The sequence below is a fragment of the Egretta garzetta genome, unplaced genomic scaffold (genome assembly GCF_000687185.1).
Source record: "Egretta garzetta isolate BGI_Z169 unplaced genomic scaffold, ASM68718v1 scaffold706, whole genome shotgun sequence".
Lineage (NCBI taxonomy): Eukaryota > Metazoa > Chordata > Aves > Pelecaniformes > Ardeidae > Egretta > Egretta garzetta.
The window spans coordinates 636161-654289 of NW_009260015.1; the positions used below are offsets into that span (position 1 = coordinate 636161).

The 18129-nt window shown below is 42.5% G+C and overlaps 1 protein-coding gene across 1 annotated transcript in view; it reads left to right on the forward strand.

The window, feature by feature from the left end:
• Positions 1 to 18129, forward strand: part of TGFBR3 (transforming growth factor beta receptor 3) — a 111179-nt gene that overhangs the window by 61694 nt on the left and 31356 nt on the right. The window contains exons 3-4 of the mRNA XM_009640620.2: positions 1000 to 1137; positions 14550 to 14733. Of these exons, the coding sequence (XP_009638915.2) occupies positions 1000 to 1137; positions 14550 to 14733 (322 nt within the window). The remainder of the gene's footprint in view (positions 1 to 999; positions 1138 to 14549; positions 14734 to 18129) is intronic.

Sequence of the window (18129 nt, forward strand, 5' to 3'; positions counted from 1 at the left end):
ATGAGGCAAAACAGACTCAAGTGGTGCCAGGGCAGGTTTAGGTTGGATGTTAGGAAAAATTTCTTCCCTGAAAAGGTTGTCAAGCCCTGGAAGGGGCTGCCCAGGGAAGGGGTTGAGTCCCCATCCCTGGAGGGATTTAAAAGCCATGTAGCTGTGATGCTTAGCGACATGGTTTAGTGGTGGGCTGGCAGGGTTAGGGGAACGGTTGGACTTGATGATCTTAAAGGTCTTTTCCAACCTAAATGATTCTATACTGTGAAACCCCTATGATTTCCAGTACAAGGTGTTATATGCTACAAATTGTCATATGTTTGGTTACAGTTTTGTCCCCCATCGGCCCCTTTCTAGAAGGGCAGCACTGGGACATGAGGAGCCAGGCAGGAGAGGCTTCCAGTGACCACGAACTGATTGCTTAAAAATCACCTCTGACAGGTTGTCTCTTCTTCTGCGATGTCCACTTCCCTGGGATCATTTTCCCCACGTATCCTTTCAGTCCCTGAACTCGCTCGTGTTTCTGGATTTGTTCCTCCTGTTTTTTGTTTGTTTAGTTTTATTTGTTTTCCAGGTGAGATTTATGCCCTAATAGCACCAGCAGATGAGGTTTGTACTCTAAGCCAGCTTTGTAGGTTACCATTTAGAAACCAGAAATCAGGGTTTGCTTTGCAATTCTTTTTATCTCCTTGTTCTCCAACTCTCAGCTTAGTGGTTTGACCTTTTGCATAAGCTATTTTTCATCAGCATTTGCCAAGGTTTTCTTAAACACTTTAGCAGCGCTTTGCAAGCAGAGAGCACAAATGTTAACTATTTCATTCTTTGTATTATCTGTGCTCTGTTGACTGAGTTTGTTGGTAGTAGATTAGTCTATAATCTTGGGTCAAGAGGTCTGAATGCTGGAAGCCATAAATTATGTAAAAATGACCTTTGATTCATTGTTTCAAATTCCACTTTTGTTTTGAAACTTATAAGGGAGTATTCATGTATTTCTGTGTTTCTCTGTAGGTCACGTTGCATTTGAATCCCATTTCATCAGTGCATATTCACCAGAAGCCCCTGGTGTTTCTTCTCAACTCTCCTTTGCCTCTGGTCTGGAAGCTAAAAACAGAAAGACTGGCACCTGGAATCCGAAGGGTTTTCTTTGTAAGTATACACAGTCCTCTGGCCTGCTCTGTATCATAGCTACTTGTCGCACAAGACAGAGTTAATAGCATTCATTTGGAAAGTTTTTAAACATACGTTAAAAAACCCCAAGTTAACAGGAGGTCATGTTTCAGTGTAGGGCTCTGGGGAGCAGTTAGGTGGCAGGGCAAAACAGTTTGGAAAAAATACCCAATTACTTGTTATGTAAATTCAAGGAAAAGAAACCAAAATTGCTTTTTCAGAATCTGCATACTGTGTAGCTATGAACGCTAGCAGCCGGTTCAAAAAGCTGTGAGGGTGTAACAGATTGCCAGTCCTGATTAGAAGTTTAATGGTACCACAAGGCAAAAAAACTCCAAGCAGTGGGAAATACTATGGGTGGATGCTAGTTGTGTGGTCTGTGACCAAAACAAAAATCTGTATGTGTTGAGCTCAATATGTACAATTACGGTTTATGTCTCTAATGAAGCTTGGTCTATTGAAATAACCGAGCTAAGCCCAGAATGAAGTCATTTTTTTATTTCTCAGAAAGACTGGAGCACTGCTTATAATGTAGGATCCAAATATTACCTAGTATTTGTAAATCATGTCCTTACAGTTTGCCAGGATGTTCAAGTTTGCTATTTGTAGTGAAACAGACAAGTTGTTTGGATTAAATTCTTAACGCGTGACATCATGTCTAATCATGAGTTGTCTTTATTAAAGTTGCAGCTTTTACTATATTCAACTCTAATTGCAGAACTAAACTTGATTATTTTTAGCTGTATCCTTATAGGGTTTAGTTTTGCTCCTCCAGCACAGCTGACAGTGGTAGGCCAGACTGTTTCTGCAGCCCAGGATGGGAGCTTAACAGTGTCACTGTGCGTCAGCAGGAGGGGAAGACGGACGGTGGTGCAACACTGGCGCCCTGGAAAGGGACACTGCTCTCTCAGGTGACCTGATATGGTGGTGACACCGTTAAGTGCACCAAAAGTCACTTGCTGGACACCAAAAGTTTTCTAGGATTGTTTTTCTTTTTCCTGTCTTCAGGGTACAAGAGTAGGAGTACCCTTGGTATTTTGAACTTTGAAGGAGCCCATCCTGTTTCCAGTGCAATGTGTTACTGACTGGCGCAAAGAACATGGGCTTATTTGTATGCTAAGGTATTCACAATCTCAGGTTTTCTCATTACTGTGTTAGAGACTCTTAACTGTTACCTTCTTGCTGACCGTTCCTGGTATATGTCCTTACTGCAACCAGTAGAGTTCAGGTCTGCTCAGAAAGTGACTGAGGAACAAGGTGATGAACAACAGCATGAGAAGATTCCTCACTCCTCTCCTGGCCAAAAGAAACAGCACCTTTCAGCAGTTAATCGAGTCTTGGACCTACTTTCAGTTTAGTTTTGGTCTCCTCCTACAGTTACTACTTCATCACTTCATCACTCCCATATCAACTAGTTTGTGTTCAGCTATCTCTTCCCTCCTCTTCCTCCTCCTCCTCCAGGCTTTTCCCTTTCCCTCGCCTTGCCTCTGGGAGTGAAGAGGTGCTCTGCTGAGAGCCATCCATTTCTGTGCCCGTGTTCAGACTGCAATCATGCTGGGCTTGCTTGGTTTGGCTCAGCGGGGCTTCAGCAGGCTGCATTAAGGCATAGGAACAATAGGAATGTGCCTAAGGCCTCGGCTGCCAAAACTGTACGATTAGCTAAGTGTTTGCTTCAGAAAACTGCTTCAAGCTCTCCTGGTTACTAAAACAGGCTTCAAAATACGAGCAGCAGCGCTCACGATGTGTGCCAGACAAGAAGTGGTCTGACCTCGGGAAGTGCCACGGTAAACCTGGCCGCTGATGCTGCAGGAAGGGGTGGGCTGAGTCTCAGGTGGGGCAGGAGAACCTCGTAGACATTACAGGTTCAGTTCTCTGTTGGTGGGACTCAGATACCTCCTCTTGGTCCTCCAGCCTCTCTTCGGCTCTGCTGGTCACAGTAAGGGCTGAAATTTGGGGTGTCTCACACTGTCCTCCCAGCACGTGCCTGCGGCCCTGGGATAACGCTGCTCGCCGCGCAGATAGGAGAGCTCGCCTTCCCATTGCAAGGAGTGAACTAGCTCTCAGTGTTGACCCATCCCTAGTTGCGTTTAAACATCTGAATAGCTCTCCAATAACACTTTTGGATCTCTTCAAGTGCCATATAATTTATGTATTCTTCCTTCCACCATGTTAAAGGTTCTATTTTTCTCTTCTCTAAAGAGCTGGAAGAATGAGATTGCAGAACAAGATAATACCAGGGTACCAACCCACCGTTACCTCTCCCAGTTTAGTCCCTGCAGTCCCTCTCACTCCAGAACTTTATTCTCTTTTCTTGTCTCTCTAAGGCAATATTTTTGCTGCAAACGTAAGCTAACTTCAGTCTTTTATCAGGGGCCTTCACTTCCCACTTCTCATGTACCAATTTCTTGGTAGCTAGTGCGGCTTGGGACAATAGGCCACGAGGTTACAGGCTGAACAACTTAAACTGGTGCTCATCCATTGCTTTTCCACAGTTCCACTCTGCTCACAAGGACAAACACATTGTTTTCCCCAATGCTTTCTGAAAAAAAGAGCACAGAATCATGCAGCACCGAAAACATGGGGAATCCTGAGTAAGTCCTAGCAGCACCTGTGGGCGTGTGCAATATGCCAGAAAGAAATCCAGGGGCTCTAGTTTTGCAGCAGAGCTTTTTGCCTGTGTTGGGCTGTGCCAGGTTGCAATCCCTGGGGCTGCCTCTAGCCTAGAGGAGCCTGTCCCTTTGCAGAATCAAGAGTTCTTGTTTCAGGTGAGTTGTGGTGCAGGTGGACAGCCTGCTTCTACTCTAGTAGTGGAGAGGCTCCCTGCCACCTTGCCAGAGCCTTCAGTAAGTGGTAGAGCATTGAGCCTAGGGGTGTAAATCGGAGCTGAGTGCAGAGCTTGCTTCTTTGGCCCTTGTTTGAAAATACTTGGCTTACCCATGTACTTCTGCAGCTCTGTCTTATTCTCCTTAAATGTATAGCCAAGCCAGAAAACGGAGTATTTTGAAACATAAAAGATTTCAAATTTTAAAAAAATCCTTTTTTAATGCCCATGAATTCTATTCTCAAAACAGAAATCTGTCTCATGCATACCATAGGAGTGTCATAACTATTGTGTCTGTCTCTATGGAAGCCTCAGGCAGGATAATCATTGACTTCCCGGCTTCTCTTTCCGACCTTTCAAACAATACGTTCATTCACAATTTTATTAATATACTGAATGTAAAGTATGAATTGCACTGTTTCATTGATGGATCCCCAGTCAGAAAGGTAAGTAGTATGAAGAAGTTTAAGTGGCAACTTCTGGGACTTAGTGATGATAAAGACAACACCCCTAGAGCTGGGTCACAGTTTGTAGGTAAAGGATCATGTACCCATTAGTGAAGTCCTAGGTGCTTATTTCTTTTTATTACTAGCTCTTATTTTTTCCCCTGTAAAGCATCATAATAAAGCTCTTAAACTGTTAGAGGCAAGTGTGTTTGAATAAAGAAATAAAAAAATAAAAATTACAAATTAATTGTATTAGACAACCCAAGGTTATTTCTAACAAAGAAGATGACTCCAGGATATGAGCAGATAATGAATCGGAGCGCTCTGTAGAGTGCAGTTGGTGCCTTTGTACAGGTGGAGAAACTAAGGCACAGTGAGCTTAAATGATGTTTGTGTTGGAGCAGAAGGTAGGGTCAGGGCTATGTGTTCTCTGTGCTGCCATTAGAGGGATGGTTTGCTACCTTTGCTCTGTGAAGCCATTGTTTCCACTAAAGCTAGGCTGCCCCAGATTGCTTTATTTAAAGGAAAGGATGAGAAGATTTAAAGCTTGTGTCAGCATATATCCAAAAGACCAGGAAAATGCAGTACTACTGAGTTGGGCTGGAGCTTAAGTTCTTATCGTATAGTTCAAGTTTGGGTTTTTGCCTTGAGCCTGGTCCTCCATGAGGCAGAAGTTTAAAATGAATAGGGGGAGAAAATACAGCCATTGGGTGGATGGTTATTGTATAGAGGGAAGCACAAAGTGGCTTCTTGATAAATGTTTTGCAGTATAAAAATGTGAATTTGGTGTATACGTGTGGTTTTGCACTTATTTTTATCATGTGATGCACACAGCGCCACTCAGCACAGCGACTTGTCACACACTTTATCTTCATGGAGGCAGCTCACAGTTTCACTTTCACAAAATGTCTACTGATGGCTAAACCTCACAGTGGAATAAATTGTCATTAAAATCAAATAGCATGCCCCAACCAAACCAAAGGTTGCGTTCTGTTAACATCAGGGGTTTTTTTTTAATTTTATGTTTTGAAGACTGTTTTCCAAGCCCCTGGACAGTGAATGGAAGCAGTGATGCTTACGGAACCACAGTACTTTGGTGGAAACGATCTGAGATGGAGCAGAAGCGCTACGGGGAGTTGTTCTTTACTGGGCTTTTGCCTTATTGTGTTGTTGTTTTGGTTCTTGGGTCATCTTTTGCCATCTATAAATCAGAGAGAGCACTAGCCAATAGTCTTAAGGAAAAAATTGGCATCTTGATAAAAACCTGATCAAAATCTCTGCCTGTGCTAGAGAAAAGTGAATATATGGTGACTACATAGTGTGGTGTTAACAATATATTTTGGCATAGACAGGGTTATTTTCAGACTCTGCATGAGTTATATATATCTTGATGGGTTAAGTAGGTGGTGCTGGGAAAATTATTGTGATTTTAGTAAAGTAAGTCTTGAGTTCATTCTCATCCCGTTAAAAATAAATATACCTAAGTACCCCTGGCGTTTCAATCCAAAAATACCTGAAGTGGGTTAGTGCGTAAACTCTACCTGACCTAAGTAATTGAAAATCACCCTTTTGATTACTGGTGCATCTACTCATATTAGTCTGATTGGATATTTTTACATGTCACAAAAATACACCAGTTTGGGAATGGGCATTTTTTGTTCAAGTGCTCCTGGGCTGGACCATCAGGACATCACTCAGAAGAGCAGTGCCTGGGCGGGAAGGTCTGCTCAGTTCAGCAAGGGGAACACTTCACATCAGTGCTAAGTATTTATTTTTTTTCCTCAGCCAAAACTGTATCCTAAAGGGGGAGTGGGAGAGGAAGTTGAAGGACATCTTCACTGGTGATTAGGCTGGTTAGATTGCGACAGATTGCAATTTTACGTAAGCTAAGCAACACCTGTACAAAACGCTGTTACCTGTGATCTTGTTGCAGGCCAATCTTGCAGAAAAACCTTACCAGGCCTCTCCCACCACCCCACCTTTTACATTTTCATATAACAAATTAATTTCCTCCCTTTCCATCAAGTCATTATTTTTCGCCTTCCCTAAAAGCAGTTTATTGCGAACATGTCTTGGCAGAAATCCAACACTTTTATGAAACTGCCCAGAAAGCGGGTTTATAGGTGCTACTCAGCAAGGGATTTTTTTTTTTTTTTTTTTTTTCTTTAGATTTGGTAGCTTTCTCAATTGCTTTTATAGCCTTATGTCTTTACCGGGCAAGGGAAAGTAGTAAGAATTAAATCAATGAAAGAAGGGACCCAATCCTTTGTGATTTCCTGGCAGAAATCACTGTTAGAATAGATCCAAAACCCCCTTCGATATCTACATATGTGATTTTATACAATATTTGATCTAAGATGCGATGCTTCAGCTCTTTCTCAGAGTTAGTTATTCAGGTGATTGAGCGAGTAAGAGTTATGGATGAGAAAGCACTTTTGCAAGCAAATAACCTTGCTCACAAGAACCCCTTTTGATAGGACTGAATGTGTGTGTGTTAGTATAAGTGGAGGAAGCAACAGCAGTAATGATAAATACAATACCAGATCACATGCTCTTGGCTTGAGATTCGAAAAGAAAAAAAGAAAAGCTTTAAAGAAAAATAAGTGATAGAATGAAGAATTTAATTATTAGTCATTTCTGTATTTCTAAGAAGAAAAAAAGCCATGTTCTTATTACTTCAGCCAATAGCTGGTTTATTCCTTTCACTTCATGAAAATATGGTTCACATATTTTGGGCCTCTGCCACCAAACCACAGGCTGTTCTATGATTTGCACTAGATTTTGGATGACTGACAAAACTCACTGAAAAACAAGTGCTATTTGTTTTCCTGTGCCTAGTATTTAACGGGAAATCAGGAGGCTAAATTTCCAATCGCTGGTTAAACAGACCCAGATGTGAACAGAGTGCTCTGCTAGGAGAAGAGTGAGAAAGGATAGGAAATGCATGACTAGTGATAAATTTGGTATAAATAGTGACCTTTCACTATTCAAAGTAAAAGCAGTAGATTTTCGGTGTTGCGTAACAGTGAGAAGAGGAATTTAAAAGGACGTTTACATTTCTACAGAATCCTGGGTTTGTTTTTTTTTCTAAATCTTCATGCTTCTTCTACTCAGGAGCTGGAAATAATCCTGTAGTTGCCCTTTTCCACTTGGCAGAGCTCATATTCCCTCTTCCCTTCCCTGCACCATTTCCTTGCCTTTTGAAAGAATGTGAAAATAACATTAAGTGTCTAATTAAAAGCAGTGTTTAGTAAACAGTAACTCTTATTATGCTTTTCACAATAGCAAATTTCCCTGGAGACTTCGTCTCGTGGCCTGATTCAACCCCCTGCAAAATCCTGCTTTTCTGAAGTCCGTGTAACTGGGTTACTCCCAGAAACATCACGGGAACCTTAGGCTACGTGTGGTGGTTGTTCTTACGTCCTTGGCAATAGAGTGGCAGGATTTTGTCAGAAATAGAGATGGCAGAAAATGACAGGGTGGTAAAGACATGTTTGAAAGTGATGCATTGTCTGCATTCAGTAAAAGGAGTTTTAAGAGTACAATAACCCTAGTAAGGTATCTTTAAATATCTAGGGTTTGTTGTTGTTTGGGTGGGTGGTTGTTGTTTTTTTTTTTTCATTCAAAGGTTGCTTCGTGAAGGCGTTACAGAAGAGAAATGATATTTTTGGCTCTAGGAAGCAAGATACAGTACATGAAGCAAATACGCAGGGTATAGTAAAAAATGTCTGTATGTGGTAGCGTGATGTTCCAAAATAGGGAAATTTTATGATATATAGGTGACCTCTGCTTTTTACTGCAAGCACTTTGTGCAGAAATATTTCAAAAATACCAACTTGCCAGTATATTTTGGAGGAAGCGAGGAGGATCAGTGTGCCTTAGTTTCTCATTTCATGGGATGTTCAAGTCCTGTGCTTTTTTGGAGCCTTGGTTTGGTTTTTGGTTGTTTTTTTTGTTTTGTTTCTTTTTAGCTCATACTAGATCTTCTCCTGTCCCAGGTGGTTTATGCTATCTTTCAAAACTCGAGCTTTACTGCTTGGTGTTTCTTTCAGCTTTAAAGGCAGGCTGTCTTCACGGGTCACCGCTCCAAGCAAAACTTTGTGTGGAGAGCGTGGACGGGCCAGGTCTGGATGCTGCTGCCTCTTGGATCTGATTCTGGTCTTTCTCATTGCTGCTTTAGGAGCCCAGACCCATCACTTTCAGAGCAAAGGAGACTGACAGTGAGGAAGACTTGGGCCCTAAGTTAAACCAGGCTGCAAGACTAAGGAAAGAAACAACACTCTGGCCTTTAATGGTAGAGGTGTGTTCCCAGATCCACCTTGCAGGAGGCTGAAGAGCCTGGAACAGGCATCTGCAATGGTCTTTTCCCGGCGATGGTCATGGCTCCTTCCCTTCCTTGCTTGCTTCAGTAAACAGGGGCTTTAGCTAGTGGAAGTTTACAGAAGCAGGCAGTGGATTTTGGCAGACTATTGGTGTTCGTGACGTGGAGATAATAAATCACAACAGGTTGTGTTACTGAGTCATCGATTCCAGTGGAAACTATAGCCACAGTTGCATAGATATGCTTTAATTCTCCCCTGCTCTTCTTCCACTAAACTGAATCTAACTTGAAACAGAATCCCTGGAAAAGCTGCTGCTACCTTATTTTGTTCAGTTCACACGAGTGTTACATTGAGTCTGTTAAGAGATGTTGTTAGATTAATGTGAGATGAGTGGACAATTACCTGCGTGTGTTTAATGAAACACTGCTGAGCCCTAAACTTTGGGAACAGATTTCCCCTTTACATGGATTTGTTTGTTTGTTTCCTTTTTATCATTCTGGTAACTGTTCCATAGGGGTTTTGAAAGCTGCGCTTGCTTTGACACAGTTTCAGCTTTGATGGAAAATCCCAGCATTTTCTTTCTAGATACCTGAAGATGTGCAAGAGTCTGATCCCATGAGGTTCTGCTTTCATTCCAAGAAAGTGCTAAGCAGCCTTAATTCCTATCGAGATCTTTGGTGACTGGCGAGCTGAGCATCTCTTAGGCAGTAGAATTAAAATCTAAAATTAAGATATTTAATAATTATAATTAAGACAATGCTCCTTCTTTTAAGTGTTTGTTTTCAAAAAATGTGAAAGCTGGAAGTGGAATTTCGTGATGACTGTAAGTGGTCTTGAGAACACTAAACTGAAAATGAAAAATTTTACTAGTGCCTGAAAGTATCGCTCCGCTGTGGCTGGTAAGGACTATGCAAAGCCGATAGGTGATTCACAAATGTTGCATGTCATTTCAAAAGCAGCGTCTGTCTTCATCACCTACTAAAGAGAACTGTTCTCTTGGCAATTGCTGTGTGGTGTATGTGGATTTATGAACAACAAAGGATATATTTTTGGGTTTCCGAATACCTGATATTTCTGCATCCATGGCTTTACTTTTCCTCTGTAAGGAGACCAAGGCACATCAAAGCATGTTATCAAAAAACACCAGCTGAGTCTGAACTCCATGTGGGCTGCTCTGAAAGTTGGCTCAAGTTTCTGAATTTTATTCTGAGCAGATTTACTCCTCTCCTACACGTTCTGTCACGGGTCTGATTCTGTATAGCTCAGGTAAAAATATGAAGGATGCTGCTTTCCTTCTGCTAGTGTATTTGGCTCAGTCTTGGCTTTTTGGGCGGCTTTCTTGGTCCCTTGTGCTGGAGGGGCCTCGATGGGTAGTGGGGTACCCGTCGCTGTGCACTTAACTTTGTATTTGGAGTCGTCTCCCAAAGATGCCTACCCTCTCTCCCAAGGCTAAGTTACGAACTTGCTTCCTACTTGGGAGTTCTGAATTATAACTATGTTAAATACTTAAAATGTCATAAAGCAAACAAAGTAAATATCCCACCTGGATCAGGTTCAATGAAAAATAAAAGGCAATAAACATTTAAAAGGAGAGAAGGAAATAGGTAAAATAAGAAACAGCAGGCACTATTTTGAGCGTGCACAGTGTTCACGCCTCCGGTGTATATTTTGGGGGATGACTCGGGGTTGGTTCTGAGAGTTACTCCTTCTGGGGATCAGTAACTTATGCCATTTGGCACTTCTGCCAGGTAGCTGATGTCCTGAGCTGCCATGGCAGCCTTGCGAGGGCAGTTTTTGTAAGGCTGGAAAGTTTTCTTAAGGGACATATAAAGGCGGTTTTGGTTTGGTTTTTTTTTTCCCCAGCATGAGGGGTGTAGGTTTCCTTGCCTCTGTACAGTGCAAAGAAAGTTACAGTCCCTATTTCCCCCAATGGTCAGCAGGGTACTAGAGTTTGTAATCAAAATATGTTCCTAAACGGGTTTTGTTCTTCGATGCAATACTCAGGTGTTGGTAGCAAATTTTCAAAATACTCGAGTCGATCCTTGTTTTCTCTTGAGTGCAGAGGAGCCCTTTGAACTGCGGGCCTGGCTGTGGTTAATGGCCCTGGCCAGTATCTTTTGGTCTCGCAAACTGATTTTCCACGTCAGGCTTGGAAGTTTCCCTATTTAGCCTCCGAAATGTGACGGGGCACGTAGGTGAACTCTGCAGCAGAGGATGTTTCTGGTGCAGTCGCTTTGAATGTCCTCGCAACAACAGGAAGAAATCGAGCTGGGGTGCTTTTTCCACTCTGCAACCTCTGAAAGTAACCACCGAAGGAGATGAAGCGAGGAGATAAAAGCGTATGTGGCAGCAGTTTCTTAAGCACCCCGGCGGCTCTGTAATGAGTGCTCAGATAAAAATTGTTGATATATTCCCAAATACTTGAAGCGCTCTTTGATTTTAATGCTCTGGCTTATCCTGAGTACATTAGAGCGCGCTGCGTTTGGTTTGTTCTGACGAGCAAGTAGTTAATGTTCAAGGCAGGTGTTGAAACAGTGATGGTTGCCTTTTTTGGAAGAGTCCGTTGAATTCTTTCCAGAAAAAATAACGTGCTTGGCTCACTTAACCTTGCCTTAGGTCCGTGTAGTAAAAATCCTAACATTGGCAGGCACAGCAGAACTCTGCACTAAAGCCTGGTAGTGGAACCAACATTTCAAATAGACTTTAGTATGTGATTAAAAAAATAAACGATGATAAGCTTCGTGTTTATGTAAAGATGTTTACTGTATGATCATTTAGTGAGGATGCTTGTGCCAGACTTTTTGGTTGCTCTGCTTTCTGTCTGTCGGTTCCTCCCTCGTAGGACTCAGTAACTTTGGGGTTCATTGATAGCATCTGTCTCGCAGGAAGACATTTGTCATGCCGCAGGATGGTGCAGAAGGTTTTCAAGTTTTAATTAGTAATAAATGGAAAACCAAGTGTATTCTGAGGAAGAAAGCTGTTGTGTTAGCAGACACTTAAATATCTCAAATATCAACTGAAACATAAAGTGAAAAGGCATTATTGCAAGCTAATGCATTTCTTTGGTCAGTATTTAGAAGGAATAAAATTTTCTCTCACACTTTCCTCAAATGTCTTAAAAGGTTACACTGATACTTCTTCACCCTGATACTGACCATAAAAAACACCAGAAACATTGTGAAATAGTGTAAATGAATAGCAATTACTGTACTTGTTGGATAAACTGTAGTATTTTTGAGGTAGTTAAGGAGATTTGTTCCTGAGAGTGGAATGCCAGCATCTATTCAATACCCCTTCAAAATAATAACTGGTTAAGTCCTTAAATCCTGCAATTTTTTATGCACGGGAGATTTTTCTAGTTAGGCCAGGGCTCTACAAAGATATTCTATATGTCTGGGAGATAAAGGGCAGCACAGCTAAGCGGTGCTCAGTATGTGATCCCTGTTTGACCTGTCCTGCGCTGCGCCGGTGTCGTCCTACGAGACTGTGCACGCTATAAAATGTGATGTCTTAGGAGCATTGTAGAGATGCCCCGTAAACGCAGTCCGTGGTGTAGCTGCTACAAAGTGGTGGAAGTACAAAGCGAATGCTATTTGCTAAATAGGTGTTAAAGATAAGTGTTGTTCTCTTTTCCTGGTGTTGTAGATTTGTGGGCAGTGGATTTTCTCTAATGGCAGAGTTTGCTTTCTTATTTGAGAAGCATGAGAGCGTTGAGCTAATACAGTGTATTCTGCATTACACTGAATAAAGCCTTTTTTCATTTGAAGGAAATGTTTTGTAGTAGTCATATGAAGAACAACAAATAGGAAGATTGTTCAGAATTGAAACAGATGTTAGTTTAAACTCTGAAAACTATTCTGGCAAAAGGATTCCTGAGCTTTTTTTTGTGACAAGTGTGGTCAAATTGAATGCTGAATTACATGGGCCTTCTCTTAGAGGGGAGTTTTATGCACCTGTGATATGAGCATAATAAATGATAACGTAATAGCTAGAGGCACAGGGAAGCACTTTGAAATTCTTTCTGTATGCCAAAGGGTGTAATTTATGTGCCTACTTTGACAAATATTTGTAGGTGCTAAACAAACTGATATATAACATCCTGAATTAGTGCCGGGAACAATAGCACCAGGGAAGGCAATGGCTGGTTGCTGTTAGTTAACTTCTGTAATTGGAGTCCAAGATAACCTCTGTTAAATAATTGCTATCGATGTATTTTGTCATTTAAAAGGTTAGAGAGATACTTGTGACTGTTATCCTGCTATAACATGTAAATAATACTCAGGACAGGTTAGAAATTGTTACGATGCATTCTTCAGTCTTCCAATCGTCATCGTTAGGAGTTTTAGATTTTCAGCTGGAGAAAACAAATATACCTCCGTTCCACCAAAGAAATCTGGGTTAGTGTGACTCCGACTTCTTCCTGGGCTGCTCTGGGGATGGCACAAGAAAATGGTGCTTCTTTCCTGAAGCCTTGTCCGCTGCAGCGGTCTGGAAGTAGGGGCTACATGGTGCATCTGGGCAAGCACTGCTTACACACCGCTACAGGGAGTATGTCCAAAGTCTTTGCTGATGTGTTCGGATCCGAAAGCTTATTCATCTTGCTGTGCTTTCTTGCTCAAGCACATGTTATTCTTGATGTGATGTTTTAGGTCTTAGTGCTAGCATGCATGGAAGGACCAGCCTGAGTAGGGCATGCTGGCCCGAGTCCTCAAGCACCTTGAAAGAAGAGACAGTGAAGCATATGGGTGGGTGATGGCTCCTGAGGTTGGGCAGATAAGGAATGCTCTTCTTTCATCACTTGCTAGAGAGACCTCTTGAGAGCTGGCAAATATCTTGGAAGTGTTGGCCACGTCCCTCTGCAGGGACAGGAGAGCCAAAGGGTTGCTGTTGGGATGATCTTGCTTTGCAGTAAATCTGAAATGACTTGTTTATCTCTCAAGACCAACGCAGGTTGAAGCAGGCTCCAGTCTGAAAGAGAGTCTGACCCTGTGCCCTCCCCTTTTCTTGAATGATGCTATTGCCACTCCAGTGCAGGTATATTGAAAGTCTTAGGCTTTCCCACAGAACCCGTTACACCTCTACTTAGTGTTTTTCCATTTTGACTATTTTAAACAACATTTTAGTTTTTCCAGTCAAGACCTGAGTTAGTGTAACCTATTGATAAGGATTTTTCTGAAGATTTATAACTCGTTTACTTTATGTGTTAAACTGAAGTATTTCCTCACTTCCTGTAAGTAGAGCAACAGTAAATACCTTCCCCTTCCCTTAGCCTTTCTCCTTCCTTACTCTGTGTTTCTCTGTTGGCCTTTATCTGTCACTGAGCTTGGACTCGTGTTCTTTCTGATTTGGGAATTACTTCACTAGTTCCCAGTTGTATTGAGCTTTGCATCCTTCTCTCCCTTCAGTTCCTCAGACCATCACCTTCTTCCTCTCTCCTGTCTTAGTTTTCCTCTTGTCTTTCCAGCCTTCCCGTCGCCCCCAGAGGTCGGCTCCCCTTGCAGGACCATCATACCTCTCCTGTAGCAGCACGACTTTGGAGGGTGGCTCGGAGCCCACCGTTAGTCAGCTGCCATGCGCACTCCAGCCCTGCTGAGAGGGGGCTTCCTTTGTTAAAAAGCATCCCTGAAAAAAAAGGAATCGTTACGCAGATGTTAAAACACGTGAAGTTTAGGTGTTGTTGGAAATAAACCATAATCACCTTCAGTGAATGCATTTGGGTGTGACAGATTACATTGCTTAAACATGCTACCTGTCTGTGTGGATAAATGTACCACATTAAAGATTCGTTTTTATTCCCATCAGGTGTCTTTAGGCTCTGTTGTTCAGTTTGAGAAGGGAAATTTCTCCTTGTCGGCAGAAACGGAAGAAAAGCTCTTTCCTGAGAAAAATGAACATCTGCTACAGTGGGCCCAGAAGGAATATGGAGCAGTAACGTCTTTCACTGAACTCAAGATATCAAGAAACATCTATATTAAAGTAGGAGAAGGTAAAACAAACAAACAAAAACCCCAGAGTTTATAGGCGCTTCTAGATGGTGAGAGTGAGTCTTGCTGTAGTATTATTTCACATATTTTATTTTATAATCTTTAAACATACCTCTCATTTTCCAAAAGATGTGATATGAAGGGGGAAGGCAGAGAAATAAGAGCAAGTCCAAAGACCGGACCTTGGATTTAGGCAACTTTTAATGGATTCTGGTGCCATAATTTTATCCTCCCAAATGTGGATGCAATTGGCCAGAATCTTACAGGAGTCAAAGCTTCACTTTTTAAGAGGAATAAACTGCTCATGGTGATTGTTTGGGTATCTTCATCTAAAGCAGAGAACCTGAGGTAGGCGGTAATTTTTAGAAAGACCTAAGTTACATTTTTTTTTCAGTATTATGTAAGGATCCAGGCAAAGAATTATTGCTTTCCTCACCAAGATCAGTTGCCTCAGTCTGATGTCCTTGTGTATTTTCATCCCAAGGAGCAAGGTTTCCTGTCCCTGCAAGCCACTTGCCAAATTCATCAGGTGGCCTCAGGCAGGTGGGAGAGGAGGACACCAGCTCCTCAGGGACTGCACAGGCCTATATTAGGGTAGGGTTTGGGCTGTAGCCAGTAGCTGAGCAATGTTGGAACAAGTTAACAGTAGGAGCCTTTGCAGCACCTTCTGGCTCATGCTTTCCCTCAGCTGCCTGCTGGTCTCATAGCGTGTCTTCTGCAGGGAGGTTCCACCTGAGCTGGTCACGAACTGTGGGTAACGCAAGAGCCACAGCTCTTCATGGCATTCTGGGAGCAAGGCAGCCAGTTCAGGGGATCTGTGCCCTGCTTATCTCTATTCAAGTTCATTTTCTGAAAAATATGTAGTTAGTAAAAAGAACTTTGCAGGGAGAGCAGACTTTCTTCTGTTGTGTGGGATGGTTGGGGGTGAAACTTTATTTTTTGCAAGTATGGGATGTCTTAAGCTGTAGGTGCTCTTTACCTAACGGCCTGCAATTCACTGGTTTTTTCCATTCTCTGAAGATGTCATCCAAGGTCAGGCTAAAGCAAACATCCAGCTTTAGGCTAAACCAGAAGCAGCAAGAATAAAGGCTGGTAAATGTGAACTGGAACTGATTTGCATTGCAGTTAGCCATCCGGCTATTTTAAAACTAATTGGTGTTTCTCAAGAAGTTCAGTGGTAGGAAAAGTAGAAATCAATAGAACATCTTATCGACACCCAACGAGTGCTGGTGGGCTCAGCATTTATTAGCACCAGCAGCCTAATTTAGTAGTACTGCAGCAATATTTCTAGAGAAAATTCTACAGAACTGAACTAGTTGGCTACAAAAAAAAAAAAAAAAACCTCAAAAACTGTCTGTGGAGAAAACATTCTTTCCTAACCACCTGTATCTGATCATTTGATTTCCTAAAGCATGAGGCTTGCCCCCCAAAATCGGAACACGCCTGTGTTGGTTTTATCCAAATCCTGCCAAATTTGTACAGGATTCCCCTGCATGATTTTTGTTCTACTTGGCACCAGTCTTGGATTTTAATGCCAGAAAATCATTCAGAAATACATTTATTAGCTTATTAAAGTGCTCTTGGAATGTATACATGGGAGTAGTGGTCTCTGCGTTGCAGAGATTAACATTTAATTAGGTATGTCAAAAAACGGATAAAATATTGTTTGTTGATTTGCACGTCTCCAGTCAAATTAGGCAGCTAAATAGGAGAGCTTTGCATCATCTTTAGAATGTGTTAAAACACAATTTAATTAGGAGTAAGTACACAAAATGGAACTTGGCAGGCAACCAAAATAGACAGTTTCTGAGAAGGCTCCTCCAAACTAGCTCAGCTGTAACCGTATTTGATTTTGATTTAAATTCTTGGCAGAAGAATGAATGTGCGCGTACGTGTGGGGGTTATGCACGTGTTCAGGGGCGGGGAGCAGGTCAGTTCTTGAACTGCAGCAGTCGTGCGAGTTGTTCTATGGAAACCACGTGGGACGTGGACCTGGTCTGCTGCTCTGCAGAGGGAACGATGGAGTCGCTGGATTCCGCAAACAGCGGCGTACGCTGATGGACATTTCAGGCTTTTCACACAAAGCTCTCACTCCTCAAGTGCTTTAGTCGGGTACCCTCGGCTGCCAAGTCTGTGAATCACAGCTAGTGTTACTCATAATCTATAGGTGGTCGTGTGGAGTAGTTCCTTGCTACGTGACCGATACAAATTTAATGGCAGTGTTCATGTAATTGTCTACATTTCGGCTTCACTCAAGTTAGAAAAATCTGAAACTGGAAGATGTAACATTTTAGAAGTTGAGGCCATAGCTGCATACAGCAAAACGCAAATGCAAGCCAGAAGACACAAAGATCTGAAGAAGGGTGATCTTTCATAGAACAAAACTGCTTCTGACGCCATGGGTGTCTGAAATCACTTTTGAAGCTGCAAATGAAAGGCAGCTGAGCGAGCTAGCAAGCTGGGTCAGGGCCAAGCGCATCTGAATCCTGTCGATTCGAAAGAGTGGCCGATCAAATACTGCAGGGATGGGGAGCGCAGTGAGAACTTAAAGGGGCCAGAATGAGGGTTTGGAGGAAGGGGGCACAAGAAGTGATGTTCTCGTTCTTGCTTTGATTTGTGCAGCCAAGGAGATGGCAAAGTGATTGCCATGATAATAATGGCTGTCAGATTCTAGAAAGCGGGACTGCTCATGGCGAAAGTGATCTTAGTACATGTTTTTTCAGCAGAAGTTGGTTTAATTCCCCGTGCTTCAGTAAGATACGATTGTACAAGTCGCAAAGACTTGTCAGTTAGGTAAGTATTACCTAATGCATCCAGCCCCGGCAGTGTAAATCCAGGGCAGATCGGCTGGCCTGGAGGGAGCCTAATTTCAAAACATTTCTTAGGTAAAATAGAAAAAAAAAAAAAGTCAACCATAACAATAACTAGGCTGGAAAATGTACAGTCTGTTTACAGACGGTAACACTGTGCTCCTGTCCTGGCAGAAGCTGAAGCTTCAGTCCTGACTGCGAATTTGTAGCCTGTGCACGCTAGTGCACGTATCCTGCACACCAGACTTGCTTGGTTTAATGCTTGTAGGTGGTTGTGTTTGTGTCAGGCTTTAGCTGTGTGTCCTGCTGGGGCGTGAGTCCTGCCGAGAGCTTCCACCCTCCCTCCAGAGACCGCGGCAGCCCCTTCCCTGCTCGCATATATACCCTGCCATTAAATGGCAGTCGAGGTTCTGATCTCCCTCATGCTAAGGGCTTGTAAACCGCAAAATACACACAAAAAAGCCCTGCCGTCAGAGTGGCTAACGAAAATCCCAAAGGCCTCACTTATCCCCAGATCAGACTTTGAAAGGCCAGCTCTGCTTGCATGGGGCTTTTATTGCTGAATCAAACTGCTGCTGCCCAGAGCGC